The following is a 20,034-nucleotide window of genomic DNA, read 5'->3' as shown; positions in this document are numbered from 1 at the left end:
CAAAAAAACATGGCCACCATTGGCTGATGAAGTTTGAGCACCTATTAGACATGGTTAACAGAGGAATGAAACTTGGTGGGCCTTGGTGTCAGAACTCCTCATTCCGGACAACTTTGCCTCTGGAACCACTGCTGTCAATCAAATCATTTGTTAAATTGTGAAGATGTAAAGAACCTGCTTTTGCAAATTAGTCCTACAATCTTAAAAATAAAGGTGCTTTAAGAGGTTCTTCACAGCGATGCCATAGGAGAAAAATTTTTGGTTCCACAAAGAACCATTGAGTCAAAGGTTATTTTAAAGAGCCATCTCTTTCTTACCCTTTTATAATCTGAAGAACCTTCTTTTGCCTCAAAGAACCTTTTGTGAAACAGAAAGGTTCTTCAGATGTTAATGGTTCTTTAAAGAACCATTTAGACAAAAAAGGTTCTTCTATGGCATTATGAAGCACCTTTATTTTTAAGAATGTAGGTTTTACACGCAATCTGGATAAAATTCTCTAGACACTCTAGGTCAATAATTATCAAAAAATTTACTTTGTGGGAAGCTAAAATGGGGTTGTTTAGAAAAGGGGCCTCTCTGAATGTACCCAAAATCCTGTAAAAGCCTAAAAGATAACTCAAAACATCATGAAACCTGGTGAGCACATGCGGCAGGAGATTCTAAACAAGCGTGCAATGTTTTAAGGAGATCAGACCACACCTGGCTCTATAACAGTAATAATTAGAAAACATAATATTTCTATGGTAAATTATCTGTATTTGCAAAAAAGAGAGGCTTTTTACATTTTACATTTTTTCATATGTGCTTAAATGCCTTAAAGGTCCACTGAAGTGCCTTGAAACATGCATTGTTATTCTATGTGGTGACGTAATTTCAACTGAAACAGGAAAACAGCCATATTTTAAAATAGCCAATAGCGTTCCATTTATATCTGCTCAGGCCAGAGCCATTGGGCTTTGTAAAGCCGCATTTGACAGCTTATGACAGCCACAGTCTAATAGATTACTTCCTAGATTCAATATGAAACTCTTACTAAAACAAAATTGTGATCAGAATCATGCTGAGGCTGTGCAGATCCAGCAGCTTCAACGTCTATTTATAGTGTAGGGGGCGGGCCGCTATGGATTCTAGAGAGCATTTGATTGGACAGAAGGTTTGATGAGAAGCTGAAGTGCAGGGTGATGTCATCAAAATCGTTGATTCATATTGGCGAAAGTAAGAGACTGTAAGTTTTGAATGCTCATATCATGTAAACGTGAATTTTGTCGTTGTTTTGGAGCACACTAGCTTATAGATAACCTTAAAGCTAACATATTCATACTAAAAGCCAAAAAACTTTCATTTTGATTTCATAGGGACTTTAAACTCTTTAACTCTTGAACCCTAATCGCTGCTTGCAGCTATATATTATTTAATTACATTTATTTTCACTCAGTTTTGTCAAAGTCTGTCAAAATGAGACACAAAACAAGGACACTGAAAAATACATTTAGGAGACACAATAAGGACAATGAAAAATACATTTAAGCGTTACTAAAATTCATTCGCCACAAACGGACTTTTATTTTGGCGACGGTGCTTTTAATGACAAAACGGAAACCTTCAGAGATCTTCCGCTGTCTCTTCACACTGAGCTAGCGCTAAACAGTGACCTTCTCCGAGTGGTCCAGTGCACTTATATACTAGAGGTGAGCATGTTTTCTCATAATAAGTTTTATATGTTTTCAGTTGGCATATTTTAAAGAATCACTGACCATTTCAAGAAGACCCCCATCGTTAAAACCATTATTTGTTTCGGTTATTGGACCATATGAGAAGGCCTTGCTGAGCGCCTAAAATGAATCAACATCGGTTAATGACTCAAGCTGGACATCTAAATGGCACACATATTTTTTTATAATCTCTGCGAGAATTTTGTCTTTATGTTAGACGGTGAAAAGAGCTGTTCTTTTGCAATTCAGGTTATGCGTTATCTTTAAGCTAAATTGAGCAAGGCATTAACTCCTTTTACGTTGCAGTGACAGTAAAATATTTAGTGTTTTTGCCTTTTTTATCACTGTCCTAAAGACTGTATATTCACGTCTAAATAGTGTTAATTTTGAACACTATCAGTATCTGGTCCTTGAATGTATGATTAATGTCCTTGAAAGGACTAATTGTGTGGTGTTACCCAGAATTTTGTTATAACGTGGAACATAATGCATTTGCCGTTTAAACATACATATTATAATGTTACGTGTTTTTTGAAGCCTTTTAGACAAATGTTCATGCATCTTTATGATTTGATCACTAGATGGCAGGTGGTGCATTCGCTGGCTGGTGGACTAAGATGGCCCCCTACTACACCAAGGCATACCAGGAGATGTGGGTTGGTGTAGGAATCATGAGTTTCATGTACTACAAACTTTCATTTGGAGGTGAGAGGTCGTCATAACCCCTTATTTATTTTTGGTGCACCTTATTATGTACTACGCAAACATTTACCTTTAAGTATCTTCTAAGCATCGCCAATGTTCATAGCAATTTTGTTACAGTGTTTTTAGGAAAATAAACTTTTAGTGTTCTGTTGAAGGCAACAAACTTGATTTTAAGAGCTTGTTAATGTTCTTATTAAATATTAAAAACAATATTGCTGTTTTGCAGGAAAGAAGAAAGCCGTGCAGTCAAGTGAGTATAAGAAGGTTTTTTGTTTTTTTATTAAAATAAAGTGAAAAAGGCATAGACCAGAGGCTTTCATACTTTGCTCCACAAGGAAGTTTTAGGAATTTGGTAGGAAACGTTTGGAGAAAATGGTAGAAATTTATAATAAAACATAAGATTCATAAATAATAGATGAACACGTCTAACAGTACAGAAACATAAGAGAAACTAAATTAATAATAAAAAAATAAAAATAAAATCCAATTATTATTTTACACATTTGTACTATTTTGTTATGCTGTAAAATGGGTCACTTTGCTTCCTGTTCAGGTCTTTTCTCAACTCAACATTTATTTATAAAGCACTTTCAAAACCATAGAAATGACCAAAGTGCTCCAGAGTGTTTTTGTATTTACGTCGTTCAATATGGAGCTGTTTTACTCAAGATGCCTCCAAAGCAGATAGCAAAGTTAAACATAACTGATGTCCATTACATATGCAGATTGATATCTCTGAGATAGTTTTCACTTTTTCTCTAACATTCTGACATTAAGATTGAATAAAATGGCAACAATAAAAACAGCTATGCAGGTTAGATGATTTGGGACATCTAAAAAAGATCAAATGGATAGTTTGAGGATTTGCTACAAATGTTTATTTATTGAACATACACTATCAGTCAAAAGTGAAGTCTCTTCTGCTCACCAAGCCTGCATTTATTTCATTCCAAATTGCATTTTTTATTATTTAAAATAACTGTTTTCTATTTGAATATATTTTAAAATGTAATTTATTCCTGTGATTTCAAAGCTGAATTTTTAGCATCATAATTCCAGTCACCTGATCCTTCAAAAAGCATTCTAATATTTTGATTTGCTGCTCAAAAAAAGATTTATTATTATTATTATTATTATTATGTTGAAAACAGCTGAGTAGAAATTTTTACTGGTTTCCTTGATGGAAATAAAAATCTATTGTAATTATATAAATGTCTATTTCATCTCTTTTGATCAATTTAAAGCATCCTTGCTAATTGAAAGTATTAATTTCAATCCTTTTTATTCCAAAAAAACTGAGACGCTTTTGAATGGTATAGTGTATATAATATTACAAAAGCTTTTTATTTCAGATAAATGCTGATCTTTGGATCTGTCAGTTCTTGAATGAATCCTGAAAAAAAATGTACTCAACTGTTTTAAATATTGATAATAATAAAAATGTTTCTTAAACAGCAAATCAGCATATTAGAATGATTTCTAAAGGATCATGTGACACTAAAGACTGGAGTAAATGCTGAAAATGTAGCTTTAAATCGCAGAAGTAAATCTGAAAAAAAAAATTAGCAGTTATTTTAAATGGTAAAAAAAATTACAATATTACTGCTTTTGCTGTAAATGCATGCAATAATAAAAAAATATTACTGTCCAAAAACTTTTGACTGGTAGTGTTTATAAAAAGTTCCTGTATCTAATGTGACTTTTTTTTTTTTCTTTTCTCACAGAGCCTGCCCACTAATTGGACCACCAGAGCGTCATTCCCCATGTCCTCTCTGTAAATCTTCCCCTGAAGAACCTCACCTGGATATCTGTATTTTGTTTTATGTAAACAATAAACCACATGATTTGGATCACACTATGAACAATTCACTGCTTTGTATTCTTTCACTCTGTCTTGCAGGAAATGCATATCCGCAAACATGAAACTGTTTGAATGTTAACTTATGGAATTAAACTATTAAAGATGTCCTGCCAAAAGTGTTTCAATGGCTTTGGTATTTGAATAGCATACATGTGTTTGTAGAACACAAATTAAGCTGGTGTTAAATTCCCACTCAAAATGCCTGTTAACAATTTAACGATTCGTATGTTTTCACTTTTTAGACATTTAATATCATGTTTAGTAAATAATATGTAGTTCATGTTATTGATCAATAGTGGGTGTTGAAGGACTGTCCAGCACCTCAGATTTACAATTGTGAAGTATTTTAACTTTCTCAAACATTTGAAAACTCAAAATCAGTACTATTTGATACAAAATGATACGATACAATGTATATTTATGACTAAAACTCAGTGAAAGTCACGATGTTGAACATCTGCAATATTTGATGTTACCATGTTAAACACCTGCAAGTAACTTCGTTACTAAAATAACCATTTACTTTTAAGCTTTCTTACAAACTAAGGGCGTGTTATACCATGTTGGCTTTCCTCACTTGGAGATTTTAATGACTACACATACAAACATCCATAAGTCACTAAGCTCCACATTCCTGTCATTCCAGGTCTACGCGTGCCATCATTTAACACAACGGCGCAAGCTGCTTGTATTCGCCACAGCCAGTTCGGGCTGTTTTGCTATACTTGTATCGCTTTTACTTTGGTGCTTTAAAGGATATCATACCAACATCCGACTGCATTAAGAATAATACGCGAGTTCTGATTTAATTTTCTCCCATTCGCTTTTCGTATCGCAGTGTTTTACCTGGCTTCGGCTAGCAGGCTAACTTAGCTATCTTGCGAGTTAATCGATACTCTGCTGCTTTCACTCCGCAAAGGATACGAGGAACACCTCATGTATCGTTTCTAAAAGATTATGGCATTTGTCTACACGTGACAAGTGAGTACAATGTAGTTTTAAACACAGTCGGCGTGTATTCTCAATGTTTGATAACATTTACTGCACAGCGAGGTGTTTTTATGTTCGTGCTAACTGGCTAACAGATGTGAGGACCGTGTATCCAGGGCGGAACTCCTGGAAATAAACGTCTTTAAATGTGACAAACGTTTGAACATTTTAGTTTTGATTCAAAACACGATATTTACACGCCATTCATTGTGAAGAAAGAATGAGTTGCGGGCTCTCAGTGGGTGTATAGAAATATTCAACATCTGCCATTTCACAGTCAGCTGTTATTCCAGTTTAGCGAGTCTTCTAAAGCTTCTCTTTAAATCCGGTCTGCTAAAAGAGATGTTGCTTGTAACCAGTTGCTTTTTTACGTTAAAGCGTTTAATCAAAATTAAATAACATAATGCACAGTCAAAGTCATGGCCTGTTTGGCCTGTATTTGTTGGTGTTGTGGACATTGATGTGTCAGTGATGGTGCAAATGAAGTTGTTTTCTTGCTGCACAGAGGGCTGTGATCTCAGGTTGGACCTTGTGGATGTTGTGAAAGGCAAAGTGAAGCTGAAGACCAGATGTTCCTCTGACACAAGCAAAAATGATGCCTGTGAGTATTCATTTTCTTATTTTGTCAGCAGTCAAAACCGTGCATATTGTCTGTCGGATTATCTTGTAATTCTTATAGCTTCTTATAGGTGTTTATAGTATTTTATGAAACAACCTACTCTAATTGGAAAGTATGTACAGTATCTTGGTTTAAGACACAATTGTTTTGACTTGGTTCACTTCTGAAAGAACTCTGTCTGGAGCCTTGCTGGAGATCCATAATGGGGGTTCCTTTTAGGAAATCTGTTAATGGGCTGTGGATGGGAATATCCACAGTGCAACAACACTATCTGTGCCCCATGCTGTGCTGTTTGCTGTTTCACTCATCATTTAGCTTTTTAAGTACAATACCTCTGTTTGAGATGGCAAACAGTGAGTTTTCCTTACAGAGCAGTTTCAAAACAACTTTATAGTGTGACAAGGCTTTTGTCAATTCTCTGTTGAGGAACTCCTTTTTTCTCCATGGCATGCACTAATGGCAGCTATTAGCTTTATGATGCTGATGCGCTGTTGCTCGTTAAGAGAATGTTTTTTGTTCTTTTCAGACTAATGGCTTAATAGTTTCAGTAATGCAAAAACATTATTGACAGTTTTTTGTCCCTCCCTCAGTTCTAAAATGGGTTTTGGTTCTTGGTGAAATTGAAATGCTTCATTCATGGTTTTATGTTTTCATGCTCTTTTTTTATTTAAATTTTAAACCATATTCCATATTTTTACGCGGGACCACAAAAGCAGTCTTAAGTAGCACCTCTATATATTTGTAGAAAAAGCCAAAAATGCATTGTGTTGGTCAAAAATATTTTCTTTAATGGCCAAAATCATTAGGATGTTCAGTAAAGATCATGTTCCATAAATGTATTTTTTAAATTTACTACCGTAAATATATCAAAACTTAACTTTTGATTAGTAATATTCATTGCTAAGAATGTTTTTTGGACAACTTTAAAGGCGATTTTCTCAGCATTTAGATTTTTTTTTTCACCTTAGATTTAAGATTTATTAAATATTGTCCTATCCTAACAAACCATACATAATCTGAAAGTGTATTTAGCTTTCAGATGATGTATAAATCTCAATTTCACATTCACAAAAATGTACCCTTATGACTGGTTTTGTGGTCCAGGGTCACGTTTGTAGGAATGAATGCACATAGATTTAAGGCTTAGTACATCAGGTCTTTTTTAATTTGTTTTGCACTTTTCATAGTCTGTTTTTTTTTTTTTTTTTTTTTCCAAAACCACTTCATAGAAAATCAGTGTGTTGTCATGCGCACTAAGACCCTGCAGGTGAATTACTCTGAAGTCACATATTAACTCTAAAGAAAGCTTCGTATCATTAAACATTAACCTTGTTGAGCACATTTAACCTACAACATTTCACGTTTAACAACAAAGTAGTATTTTACTGCCTCCTCTACAGATGAGGATCTGAGCAATTATTAGGTTATCACGGCGGAAGTAATCACTACCTACCACGCTAAACTTATCTAGAATCTAGAAGAATCCTCATGATATTCAGGTGTCAAATCTTTTATGTGAGATTGGGGTAAACGGTGAAGATTTTCTGTCTGTTTTGTTTTTCAAAATAAATCTACTTTTATTACATGAATACCTAGTAACCCAAGCACCATGTTAAATCTCTGCGTATGCTCATATTTCCATTTTCCTCTGTAATTTGACTCTGTGTCTCCAAACTGAATTTTTCAGCAGAAAGCACATGGCTAGTAGGGCTGTGCAATATATCGAACGATATTGTGAGGCGCGTTTAGTCAATGAAGCCGGTGCTTTGATTAGTAGTAAATCTCCATCACGTGCGTTCCGCTGGAGCGGCAATTGATACACAGAGACGTAAATCTCTGACAAGCTACGCCATATCGAGCTTAATATCGCATTCGATATTTAGCGCGATATGGCGTAGCTTGTCAGAGATTTACGTCTCTGTGTATCAATTGCCGCTCCAGCGGAACCTGAGCGGAACGCACGTGATGGAGATTTACTACTAATCAAAGCACCGGCTTCATTGACTAAACGTGCCTCACAATATCGTTCGATATATTGCACAGCCCTAATGGCTAGTCATGATTGCTATCTTTAGGTGACTTCTGGATAATAAGTCCCTGTCTTGCTGTAGTGTAGATGGGATCTGATTGGTTCGAACTGAACAAAACAAAATGTGATTGTACTGATATGGATTATGGAGAAAAAAAGATGCGTTCCAGTCTGTCTTGTAGGTTTAAATTATTTTTTGATTTTTGATGCGATATTGTCATTGATGGTGGATGGGAGCCTAATCTCAAACTACCACGTTCAAGGTCCAGAAAAGTAGTAAGGACATGGTGAAAATAGTCCATGTGACATCAGTGGTTTGACCATAATTTTATGAAGGAAACAAAAATAACGACTGTATTCAAACATGGTTGCTGTTTATGCAGGGTCAGCTCTTGGATTTAATCAAAAATATTTTAATTTGTGTTCCGAAGATGAACGAAGGTCTTGGCGTTTGGAACGGAGTAATTCATGACAGAATTGTCATTTTTGAGTAAACTATCCCTTTATCAATGTAACATGGAGTCTACTGTTGGTGGTCTAAATTGACCTTTTACAAGCTAGTTGTTAGACTCTTTGATTTGTTTGCTTTTAGCTTAATTGCAAAATGGCTTTTAGCTACCACACCATTCATTTTCTACTTATTGATTCAAACTATAGCCTTAATTGTATACTGTTGAAAGCACGATTATCCGCAGCAGCTTTCAAACAAAGGATGTTAGGTTTGGTTTCCTGCTTGCAGAAGCCCCTACACCTTTTCCCTATGCTGATGTTGGCATTGTTAAAGTGTAGCTACAGCCTCTAAGCTGCCTGTGCTGCAATTGGCTGACAGCCATGGAAACAGCCGAACGAGGGGTAAACGGCAAACTCACAGCAGGGCGTGGTTGAGTTCAGCATAAGGTTAGAGCTGTGCATTACATTATGCACCTATATTTTGCATGCCTCATTGACTCTTTGTATGTAAATCCATCTAGATTGCACTTCAGGGGCTTAAAGGGTGTGCATATAACTGCTACAAAAAGAGAGTGATGAGGAACGCCATGTATTTTTTTTGCTTAATTAAACTGTGCGAAAGCTGTTTTTTTCCATACTCAGCCTCTTAGAAACTGTGTAGGACTCTTAGTTTAAGACTGTGATGAAGAGCCTACATGCCGTTTGGATCACAAGAGACTTCCTCCATGACCTAGATTGCTCTATCATGCTGGGAATGCAGATGCATGATGGGAAATGCCTACATATGTATTGCCTAGTGGCTATTTGTATCTAGAGAACTAGAGCAATGTGTAAGCCAAGAATCTGAGGAGATGAGAAGATCTAAGAGCATACTTCATCAAACCTCAGTAGAGGTCAAAGACACACCGACTCAAGAGACGCATCCCCAAACGCTCCTGTGGTGTATATAATAAAGCGCTTAATTTGTCTACTGTTTACTGAAGAGCACCATACGCTAGAAAACAGGGTCATTGATGCATTCAGAACCTGCGCCAAAGTCTCTATGGATTGTCTACGAGAGCAGGCAGAGTGCTGGTTGGCCTTGTGGATAAGTGATGAGTTTGTTTACTCCCTGTGCCTGCCACACCAGTTAATAACTCCTGTGGGTAAATTTAGCAAGCTCTGATACATCAGCGCAGTGCTAGATATTAATAAAGCAATATAGCGAACACACACAGCAGCTCTGATGCTTTCAATGATATAAGGTTTGGTAGAGGGATATTTCAGAGATGGAGTGCAGATCAGTAGCACTTAATAGTGCTCATTGATTTTGCTGTCAATTAGGGGTGTGTGATATAGTCTGTGATAATATTGCAAATGTTTTAATAATGTGTGAGCAGAATTTGTCTGTGCATGTGAAAATAGTTCCTAACAAAGCAAAGTAGAATTATTGTACATCTCTGTTTTGTTACTGATTGAATCTACCGTTTTGTTGATGATTCAATGGACCATTCATCAAGACAGTCACGCTTCATTTCTGAACGAGTCAGCTGATTTGAATGAATCATATGAATGAGTGATTCAATGACTCGTTCATTATGAAAGGTACTTGCCAGTGTTCACTGGTAGATTTCGTTTAATCTTTAAAGATATCAGTATTTATTTTAAGGTCCGTTTCTCACTATTAAAGGGGGCATTGGAATTGGATGCCCATTTTCCACCAGTTTTTTAGGGTCTTAATAATAGTCTATAACATACTTTGATTAAAATTTCTCAATGGAAGTGTGAAGCAACACTTTTTTTTCCACATTGTCAAAAATAGCTCTGTTCACAGCGAGCCATTTTGCTGCATGTCCCTTTAAATGCGAATGAGCTCTGCTCACCCTGACCCTCTTTTCTGTAGGGTGATGAGCGATTCTCTCTGAGACTGTAAACTTTAGCCACATTTAGCTGTGGAACTTGCTAACTAGCACATTATTAGGAAAGGCGCTTTGCAAAGATTAATAAAAAAACCTTTATACACACTTATTCTGTACGTAAAGCTGGATCACGAATGATTCGCACAAACATAGATGCATTTAGGTAGATCATTGGGCGCATTCCCTTCAAAAATTAAATCCTCTTTTAATCCTTAATGTCTTTAGTTGCTCAGATGTTGGGAGTAAACGATGACTTATATGTTCATTATTGCATCAAACAACAAAACACCCAAATCGCTTAAAGGAGACGTCCACTTCCAGAACAAAAGTGTACAGGTAATTTACTCAGCCCCTTGTCATCCAAGATGTTCATGTCTTTCTTTCTTCAGTTGAAAAGAAATCATGTTTCTTGAGGAAAACATTTCAGGAATTATCTCCATATAATGGATTTCAGTGGTTCCCCCAAGTTTGAACTTCCAAAATGCAGTTTAAATATACCTTCAAATGCCTCTAAATGACCCCAGCTGATGAAGAATGGTCTTATCTAGCAAAATGACAAGTCATTTTCGAAACAAACTGACAATTTATATATTTTTTAACCTCAAATGCTCATCTTGTCTAAGTCTGCATAAACCCCAGTTCAATATGGTCAATACAGTTAGGGTATGTCAAAAAACTACCCGTATCCCGTCCCGTTTTCTTCTTTAACATCAAAATCGTCCTGCATCGCTGTTTTACCTTTTTTTGTAAAGAGTGTTTGATCTACTTTGCTTGTTCACATTGTGTTTAGAGCCATTTGAAGCTGCATTTAAACTGCATTTTGGAAGTTCAAACTTGGGGGCATCATTGACATCCATTATATGGAGATAATGGAAGAAATGGAGATAATGCAAGAAACATAGAAACATGCAAGAAAGAAAGTCACAAACATCTTGGATGACAATTTTGGATCTGGAAGTGGACTTCTCGAGACATTCTTGTCTGCTCAGGCATCCAAACAGTTGCGAACAGTTCACAGCTCACTCAGAGTGTGTCTAAGATAAGATGGCAGTGTCAATCAACAATCAAAAGGGTGGCCTTGGTCTGTGTGATGTCACACAGCCAAGAATCTGAGAATAGCTTGATTTGAGAAAGGGGAAAAAAAAAAAAAAAAAAAACCCCTGGGTGGATTTTTATTCTTATAGGGTGGATGTGTACATACACTGCCAACACACATTTATGTTCAAACAACATGTAAAAGTGAATTTTGCATCCGATGACCTTTTTAAAATTAAATACTAATAATAGTAAGTTTAATAGTAAAAGAGACTTTTCATAAAGGTCTATTTTACAGGCACATAACTCTGAATTTACTCATACAGTATTTACATAAGTTTCATTTAGCAAACATTATTAACAGATGAGAAGTTCATGAACATTCAGATATGTATGAAACAGCATGACTTTCAAGCCTAAACTAATGATCGGTTTTACATACTAATCAGCATTATGTCATAAGGTTGTTAATGTAATGCAACTGAACAGGCATCTCAAGACACGTTTTTTAAAGTTAAAAATACACTCTTGAAAATAAAGGTTCTTCACGATGCAATAGAAGAACCTTTTTTGTCTAAATGGTTCCATAAAGAACCTTTAACATCTGAAGAACCTTTCTGTTTCACAAAAGGTTCTTTGTGGCAAAAGAAGGTTCTTCAGATTGTAAAAAGGTAAGAAAGAGAACTTTTGACTGAATGGTTCTCTGAAACCAAAAATGGTTCTTCTATGGCATCGCTTGAAGAACCTTTTAAAGCACCTTTATTTTTAAGAGTGTATTGCCGGCTGAAAAAACCGCAAGCTCATGGACTTGTTTTAGAAGTAAGTTTTTCTATTTGAATTGACAGCCTTGTTGTCCATGGACAAACCTCGTCTGAACCCACTGTGTCTGCTCTGCTAGATAGCTTAGGAGAAAGATTCATAGCATGTCACCTCGGTGCTCTACTCACTATGAATTCAAAGCATTGGACTGATGAACTGTTCCTCAATCTGCCGTTCTGCCTTGTGGCTCTCTGCACGTGTTTGTACGCACATGTCCCGGATTTGTGTTTACTGGGGGTTTGACATCTAATCTGGAGTGTTTCACACAGTAGGTGTCTGCTTTAATTAGGGTGCATTGATCATGATGCCCCTCTGCATTCTCATTTACTGCAGCTGTTCAGTTTCTTTTAACTTTGTACTGAGTTTCCAAATGAATTCTGGGTCATTATTATGAATGTGAATAATGTGTTGCCTGCAAGTTACAAAATTGAAGACTTGAATGGTCAGTTTATCACCAACTAGTTACTTTTTGATGTTTAGTTTTGTGTTCTAGTATCTGGTAGTTTTCTTCAACAGTAATTCATCCTGATATATAGTAGGGCTGCAACTAACGACTATTTTAATAGTCGACTAGTCACCGACTATTGAAACGATTAGTCGACTAATCGGATGATTATTTAATTTTTCTAAAATTTAGCATGAGATTGTTTTAATTATGTGGAAAATGATAGTAAACAAGAAAGAAGGGGGTACTTCAATGAAAAATGCATATTTTATTGAACTTTGCTGCTGATAGGCCGATTCATACGAAAGTAAATAAAAATGCCCTGTCTAAAACCAATTAGGCACAGTGCTCGGTCAGTATAGACATAAATGCATAAATAAAGAAACTATCATTTTTTTAAAGGACAGGCACATTTGTTTTATAAGAAAAAATAAATTAAAATCAAACATTTTCTTCCTGTAAACCAGGGGCAGGCACATTAGCAGCAATAAAACAGTAAACAAAAATGTACATCCAAAACAAAACGTATTGGCTTCCATGTTATTTAAATCTTACCGAGGCGAGCCAAACTCCGTTTCATTCAACTGTCCGACGTGCTTTCTCTTTAAATGTTCGTGCATCACCGAGGTGCTGCCGTGATGCGCAAGGACTGCTTTGCAAACCATGCAGGACAGGTTTTTATTCGCCGTAGCAGGCTAAAATGCTCCCAAACTTTACGCCTGTTTCACACATACTCAGTCTGCAGTCCGTGTACGTTACGTATGCTGTGCAGAAGCAGCACGAACTCGTTTTGCTTTCACACAGAACGCGTTTGCAGTTCGTGCGTTGTGAACGCTAATCCGACATGGGTGCAGAAAAAATACGCAGCGCATACGCACTGCAGACGGAATATGTGTGAAACGGGCGTGTTTTGGTACGCGCAGCTGCTGCCATGGACGCCGCCATTTCTGTATGTTATCGCTCAGCATAGAAGCTAATGCGCATGTGCGACTCTCGGCAGAGAGATGCCTCACTCGGTCGGAAAAAACATGTCTGGCGACAACATCGACAATGAAATTCATTGTCGACTATTTCTATTATCGATTTTTGTCGACAATGTCGATGAATCGTTGCAGCCCTAATATATAGTGTCTTATTAAATCTGCTCTTGTTCACAGCCACTTTAGGGGTTTATAGAAGCTCTTAGAATTGTTTTGACACTTTTTGTTGGGACATGAGGACACATTCGTGTTTATATATCTAGATTTTCCTTGAGCTAGATTAGCCAATGCTGATCAAACATCGGAACTGTTCTCAACCAATAAGCTTTCATTTTAGTGGCACTTGAATGTGTTGTCAGAAATGTGAGGTTACCCTGCATGTCGGGTTGCCCCGCAGCTCTGTAATGGCATCAGTGTCACAGCCTCAGTCAGCGAGAGAGCGTGCCCTTCTCATCTCATCTCATCCTCTCTGTGCGTGTGACTCAGGCAGCCAATGAAGACCAGTGTATTGAGCTGCTAACACGCTGTTGTTGGGGCAATTTGAACTAGATACAACCTCATCTTTCTCTCCCTCTTGTGGCTGTAGCTTTTCACTTTATTTTTTGAAAGTCAAGTGTGAGCTGAGAGCATAAATGACCCCCAGAATCATGTGTGGTATGCTTTAGAAATGCTAGAAGCTGTGCACTTACCCTAATGTTTTGAGTTATGAGATGTCACAATCAAATGAGCCTTTCTTCTAAGTTGTGTAAGTATTTGTTCTAATGCATTTTTTTTTTAATTTAATTTATTTGAAGAAAAATGGCAGTCAAAAATACTTTTTAATTTCAGGCCATGGAAAAAAAATTGTTTAATTTTGTATTCATTTATTGAATTGAATATAATAAATTGTACTTGGCCTTTTGCTGGTTTCTTTTAGCCTGGTGTTTATGATCAGCTTCTGGTTTCCAGAAATTTCTGCAGTTGCTGTTACACGTATATGTGACCCTAGACCACAAAACCAGTCATAAGGGTTAATGTGAAATTAATTATACGTATGGCTTTCCATTGATGTATGGTTTGTTAGAATAGGACAATATTTGGCTGAGATACAACTATTTGAAAATCCAGAATCTGAAGGTGAAAAAAAAAATGTGAGAAAATCACCTTTAAAGTTGTCCAAATGAAGTTCTTAGCAATGCCTATTACTAATAAAAAATTAAGTTTTGATATATTTACGGTAGGAAATTTACAAAATATCTGTATGAAACATAATCTTTACTTAATATCCTAATGATTTTTGGCATAAAAGAAAAATGGATAATTTTGAGTCGACCCATACAATGTATTTTTGGCTATTGCTACAAATATATCTGTGCTACTTAAGGGTCACACATGTCATTGATATTTATACTATTGTAGTAATTATAAATATTTTAAATTAGCTTTTATTTTTTAGGTTTTTAAGTTCAAGTTTACTTTAGGTATTTTTTTTTGTGCTTTTGTCATTTAGTATTAATTTAAAATATTTCTGTGTAGCGTTATTTTTCAGTTTATAGTTTTTTTTGGTTTTTTTTGTCGCTTTTAGTCAGTTTATAGTCAACTTAAACCTGTTTTATTTCAATTAGTGGCCAGGGAATTATTTCTACTTTTTGTTTAAAGGGATGGTTCACCCAAAAATGGAAATTCTGTACCTTCCCCAGTGTTGTTCCAAACCTGTAAGACCTTTGTTCATCTTCGGAACACAAATTAAAAGATTTTTTAAAGAAATCCAAGAGCTTTCTGACCCTGCATAGACAGCAACGCAACTAAGATGAAAGTCTTACGGGTTTGTAACGACATGAGGGTGAGTAATTAAAGACATAATTTAATTTTTGTGTGAACTACCCCTTTCATTTTTTAATATAGTTTATATATTTGATTTTATTTCAGCTGATATAGACTGGTATGCTAGAAAATGAAACAGTGCTTCTTATATCAGCTTATTTCAGTGCTATCTTTACAATGGCTACAGGTGCTTAGGCCTGTTAGAATATGTGTTATGTTTGATTTTGCAGTGGTTTGAAGTGCAAATATTACAAACATTATAGGTACAGACAGCTTGCACTGATTACGTTTATTTATGACTGGATTTGATTAATATTTAAAACATTTCTGACGTGCAGTGTGGAGCTTGACAAAGGTCTGGCCTTAAAAACAAGATAAAACAATCAGTCTGTAATTATTCAAAAGCTGTTGTTGCTGTTTCATGTCATCCTTTTTTTTCTTGCCATTGAGCTCATTACAAATTCATTCACTTTCCTTAATGCTTCCTGCTTAACTGTCATCCTTTGCATAGAGGAGCTTCTCAAATATGAATGGTGACCGTCACAAGGGGTTTCAGTCTGGGAGGACTAAGGAGCTAGGTATGAGAGAGACAGTTCACTTAAAACCTCTTGGAAAAAAAACTGCCTATGATTTATCAAGCACTTTCTCTAGAGAGGCTAACTTTCTTAAAGCCCTTGTGAAACCCATTTCCTTTTGCATAAAATGAAATCTCTTTTTTTTCTATGTTAAGATATGCACCAGACAATACACTTACATTAATTACATAATTTAAAATAAACTTGAATTATTTAAGTATAAGTAGGCCTGCAGGCATGATCTAGACCTTATTTTCATGGAAGCACTTGGTATTTCAGCTTTTGGTCTTGTAGTAACATCATAATTGCAGTCTGTATTTACTGGAACTGAAACCAAAACAGTTTTTTATTCTGTTTAGGGTTGTAGCTACAGTGAAGGATTTTTATAGTTACCTGGAGTCTCATAGCATGACATCATTGATGTCAAGGATTTTAGTCCTTGATTACAGCACTCCATTTAGGTCTCATGTTACATGATTTTCTATGTAATATTTTTGCAGCGAATATAGTAACACTGATGATGTCATACTGAGAGTCCCCCACACAGAAGAGGTATTTTAATGTAAGGTCTGTGAAAATTAAACGTATAAACACAACTACAACATAAAGTGAAATGATCAACATTTATAATTTTATGGCATAAATTTGCAGCCATATTCTTGTTCATGCCGCCAGCGATAGTGAATGATGTCATGTCATTATACATTATGCATTGTCCACTTTTTTCTTTTTCTTTTGAGAGAGCATTCAGATTACTGAACATTGTAAAGGTCATATTAAACATTCACATGCAGACAAATGAATTTTTTAATAAACCTTAAGAGCGGATGGTTCTTAAAGGAGCAGTTCACCTAAAAATGAACATTCGGTCATCATTTACTTACCCTCATGTTGTTCCAAATCTTTATGAACTTAAAAGACATTTTGAAAACCATTTGTGTCCATCCAATTAAAGTCAATGGGGTCCAAAAAGTCCCACTGATGTTTATTCTATGGAGAAAAAAAATCAATGAAGACCATTCCTTTAAAGCAGATTGAAGTTTATTTTATTGTGTGTATTTCACTGAGTGTAAAAATAATGTGAAGCCAATCTTTTTAAAGGGATAGTTCACCCAAAATAAATAATCTATCAATAATTTCTCACCCTCATGTATTTCCAAACCCGTAAGACTTTCGTTCATCTTCAGAACACAAATTAAGATATTTTGGATGAAATCCGTCAGCTTTCTGACCCTACATAAACAGCTATGGCACTGCCATATTCAAGGACCAGAAAGGTAATAAGGACATTGATAAAATAGTCCTCATCTCCGTTTGAGATGCACCCATTAATTAGCCTCTTACTCGCTAATTGTGATTAGATGTCTGATTCGTTTCCACAAAAAGGTTCTTTTGGGTAGATCTTTTAAATGAACCAGTTTAAAAAATATTCTGAGGTTATTTTATGGTGGAACTGGCTTATGTTGTTCACAATTTTGAGCGCTGCACAACAGAATAGATCACAACGTGATTGAGGATCTGGATCTTATTTCCATCGTAAAAGGATAATTCACCCAAAAATGAAAATTTTGTGTTTATCTGCTTACCTCCAGGGCATCCAAGATGTGTCTTTGTTTCTTCAGTAGAACACAAACAAAGATTTTGAACTAATTTTTAAGTCATATAATGGCAGTCAATAGGATCCACGGCTTTGAGAGTAAAAAAAAACATACACGGACAAAACCAAATTACACCCTGCGGCTTGTGATGATACCTTGAGGTCCTAAACAATTGGTCTGTCCAAGAAACTGAACAGTACTTATCCTGATTGTTGCAACCAATTAAAAACTAAAAGATTACGTTTGTTTGCGCAGCTCATCCGGGAGTGTTGACTTTTCACCGATTCCCAACTTTTGAGCCTGATAAATTATATAAATACTGTTCAGTTTCTTGCACAAACCAATTGTTTGGTGTCTTAAAAACCTCAAAGTATCGTCACAAGCCACAGGGTTTAATTTGGTTTTGTCTGCGTATGTTTTTTTTTTGACTCTCAAAAAAATTGGCCGTGGAGCCCATTGACTGCCATTATATGACTGACAGACTGCAACAGTTTGAGTTAAAAATCTTTGTTTGTGTTTTACTGAAGAAAAAAAGTCACCTACATCTATGATGCCCTGGGGGTAAGAAGATAACATCAAATTTTTATTTTTGGGTGAACTATCCCTACAAACTTGGTAGTTCCATTGCTGTCTATGCAGGGTCAGAAAGCTCTCGGATTTCATCAAAAATATCTTCATTTATGTTCTGAAGATGAATGAAGGTCTTACGGGTTTGGAACATCATGAGGGTGAGTAACTAATGACAGAAATTTCATTACTGGGTGGAATATTCCCTTTCAGGTCTGTCTCTTGATGGCTTCATACGGCTTTTGAGTTTCATAGATTTTATTCTCAAAAGAGGATAATTCCAGGTACTAAAATCCACTTAAGGATGAATTATTAAAATGTCTCTTCTTTCATTTCCATTATTTTTATCTTAATGTTTCAACTCCTCCATCTTTTCATGGCCTTTTAACATGGCAGCATCAATAATACACAACCACTACTTATTTCATATTTGAGACCGACAGACCAATGATACAATTTTGTGAAGCATTACATTTTTTCTTGCAGAAAAATTGTCTTAAACTTGATCAAATTGGGAATATCTGTGTTCTGAGTTGATTTGTAACATCTCACACTCACAGATTTTACAGGTCATGATAATAAACCCCCGTAACTCTCTTAATGCATTGAGTATCCTAGTCTGATCTTTGTCTCATCCTCTACGGCACGCACCCATCAGCCACCTCCGCTCCGGTCTGGGGTGCAGCCATCCGCTTTCTCGAGGGAGCCTTATTCTGGAGGGGACCTGGTGACGCACCCTTCACAATTCTGATGAGAGAAGCACCCTCCCTCCGTCGTCTTCCTCTGATTTTTCCTTTTCTCTCACTCACACGCTCTCTTGCTCTCAGCAGTCACACAGCTAGCGTGACTACTGAAGGCTTTTCGCTGCAGGGAACCCTTGCCTGCTACTGTTGCTGAGTGGGTTTGAACGAGACACATTCAAAGGATGTGTTTGCTGTAACGCTACGAGCGATTCTTGCGACATGAAGAAGTTTGTGACTATTGTTCTCCGAGGCCTGGTCAGCTTGTCTATCAAACCTGGAGACAAAACCTGGAGCAAGGAGCATGCCCGACAGCTGAAGAGAGAGGCCAGAAGAAGACGGACTGCATCTAAGTGGGGAAAGGTGATGCAAATAGATGTCCTGCTTAGAGATGAGAGGGGGAGAGTGTTGATACTAACCTGTGCCTCTCAAATACGGCTGGACGGCAAAATCATTTTGGTGTTTTCATGTAATCGTCATCACACGTAGTTAGTGCTAGTAACATTTCACGTTGAATTGTCTGTGTTCATTTAGTGAGAATTTTACGATAATTCTTCTCAAGTGACGACCATATGAGCTACTTTCTTTATTAATCCAAAATTGTTGCTGACAGTATTGTATAGTACATATAGTACAGCCTTTCAATGAGACTATAACTCTAATCATAAAAATGTAGTCTAGTGCTTCTGCCAAAAAGTAACCAATCTCTTGCATGGTGGCATACACTCTGTGCCAAGACAGTCATTGGTTTGTGCTCTCCATCTCTGTCCGCTAGGCTTTGTCATATTGCCCTTAATAGAATTGCTTTAGCATTATGGATCTGATTGGAAATATTAAGGTAGCAACAGGGGAGGGGAGTCGTGGGCCCTGCAAAGATTTGGGGATTTAGATGTTCTCATCTATGCTGGCAGAAGCGGCCATTATTCATTTTCATTGTTCAGATTAATCAAGTAAGAGTTGACTGCCTGGACATCTGAATTATATATGTCCTCTTCCTGTGCTGAAAGGAAGAATTCGGTTTTCCAAGGTAACGTTTATTAACTTTTCAGGCGAATCAGATTATGGACTGTGACGTGCAGGTTTCCGCTTTATTTGCTGGAGTGCTGCAGTGTTGTGATGTTTTTGACCCGCTTGAGTATTTCAACTGAAATCAGCTTTGGGATTCAACATTTGAAGACTTTCTATATGAGATTTGAAAGCAGTAGGCT

The 20,034-nt window shown here is 36.4% G+C and overlaps 2 protein-coding genes across 3 annotated transcripts in view; both read left to right on the top strand.

Annotated features, from left to right (window-relative positions):
• The first annotated feature begins 1,584 nt into the window (after positions 1–1,584).
• On the top strand, positions 1,585–4,272 carry atp5mj (ATP synthase membrane subunit j). Its single transcript, XM_073816952.1, has 4 exons — positions 1,585–1,688; positions 2,294–2,417; positions 2,644–2,667; positions 4,142–4,272. Exons 2-4 carry the CDS (start codon positions 2,294–2,296, stop codon positions 4,153–4,155), a joined length of 162 nt encoding a protein of 53 aa, XP_073673053.1. The 5' UTR covers positions 1,585–1,688; the 3' UTR covers positions 4,156–4,272.
• Positions 4,273–4,935: 663 nt separating this feature from the next.
• Positions 4,936–20,034, top strand: part of ppp1r13bb (protein phosphatase 1, regulatory subunit 13Bb) — a 69,746-nt gene continuing 54,647 nt past the window's right edge. For both annotated transcript variants that reach the window (XM_073853142.1, XM_073853140.1), the window contains exons 1-2: positions 4,936–5,259; positions 5,774–5,869. In XM_073853142.1, the coding sequence (XP_073709243.1) occupies positions 5,861–5,869 (9 nt within the window). In that variant the 5' untranslated portion in view covers positions 4,936–5,259; positions 5,774–5,860. The remainder of the gene's footprint in view (positions 5,260–5,773; positions 5,870–20,034) is intronic.

Source organism: Garra rufa, chromosome 13, assembly GCF_049309525.1.
Source record: "Garra rufa chromosome 13, GarRuf1.0, whole genome shotgun sequence".
Taxonomy (NCBI): Eukaryota; Metazoa; Chordata; class Actinopteri; order Cypriniformes; family Cyprinidae; genus Garra; species Garra rufa.
This window is presented reverse-complemented; position numbering and strand designations above follow the sequence as displayed.

Bases quoted from the DNA above. Each gene is read 5' to 3' on its own strand.
- atp5mj (XM_073816952.1), top strand. From the start codon at position 2,294: ATGGCAGGTGGTGCATTCGCTGGCTGGTGGACTAAGATGGCCCCCTAC. The intron at 2,418-2,643 runs GTGAGAGGTCGT...GCTGTTTTGCAG, and splicing joins CTACAAACTTTCATTTGGAG to GAAAGAAGAAAGCCGTGCAG.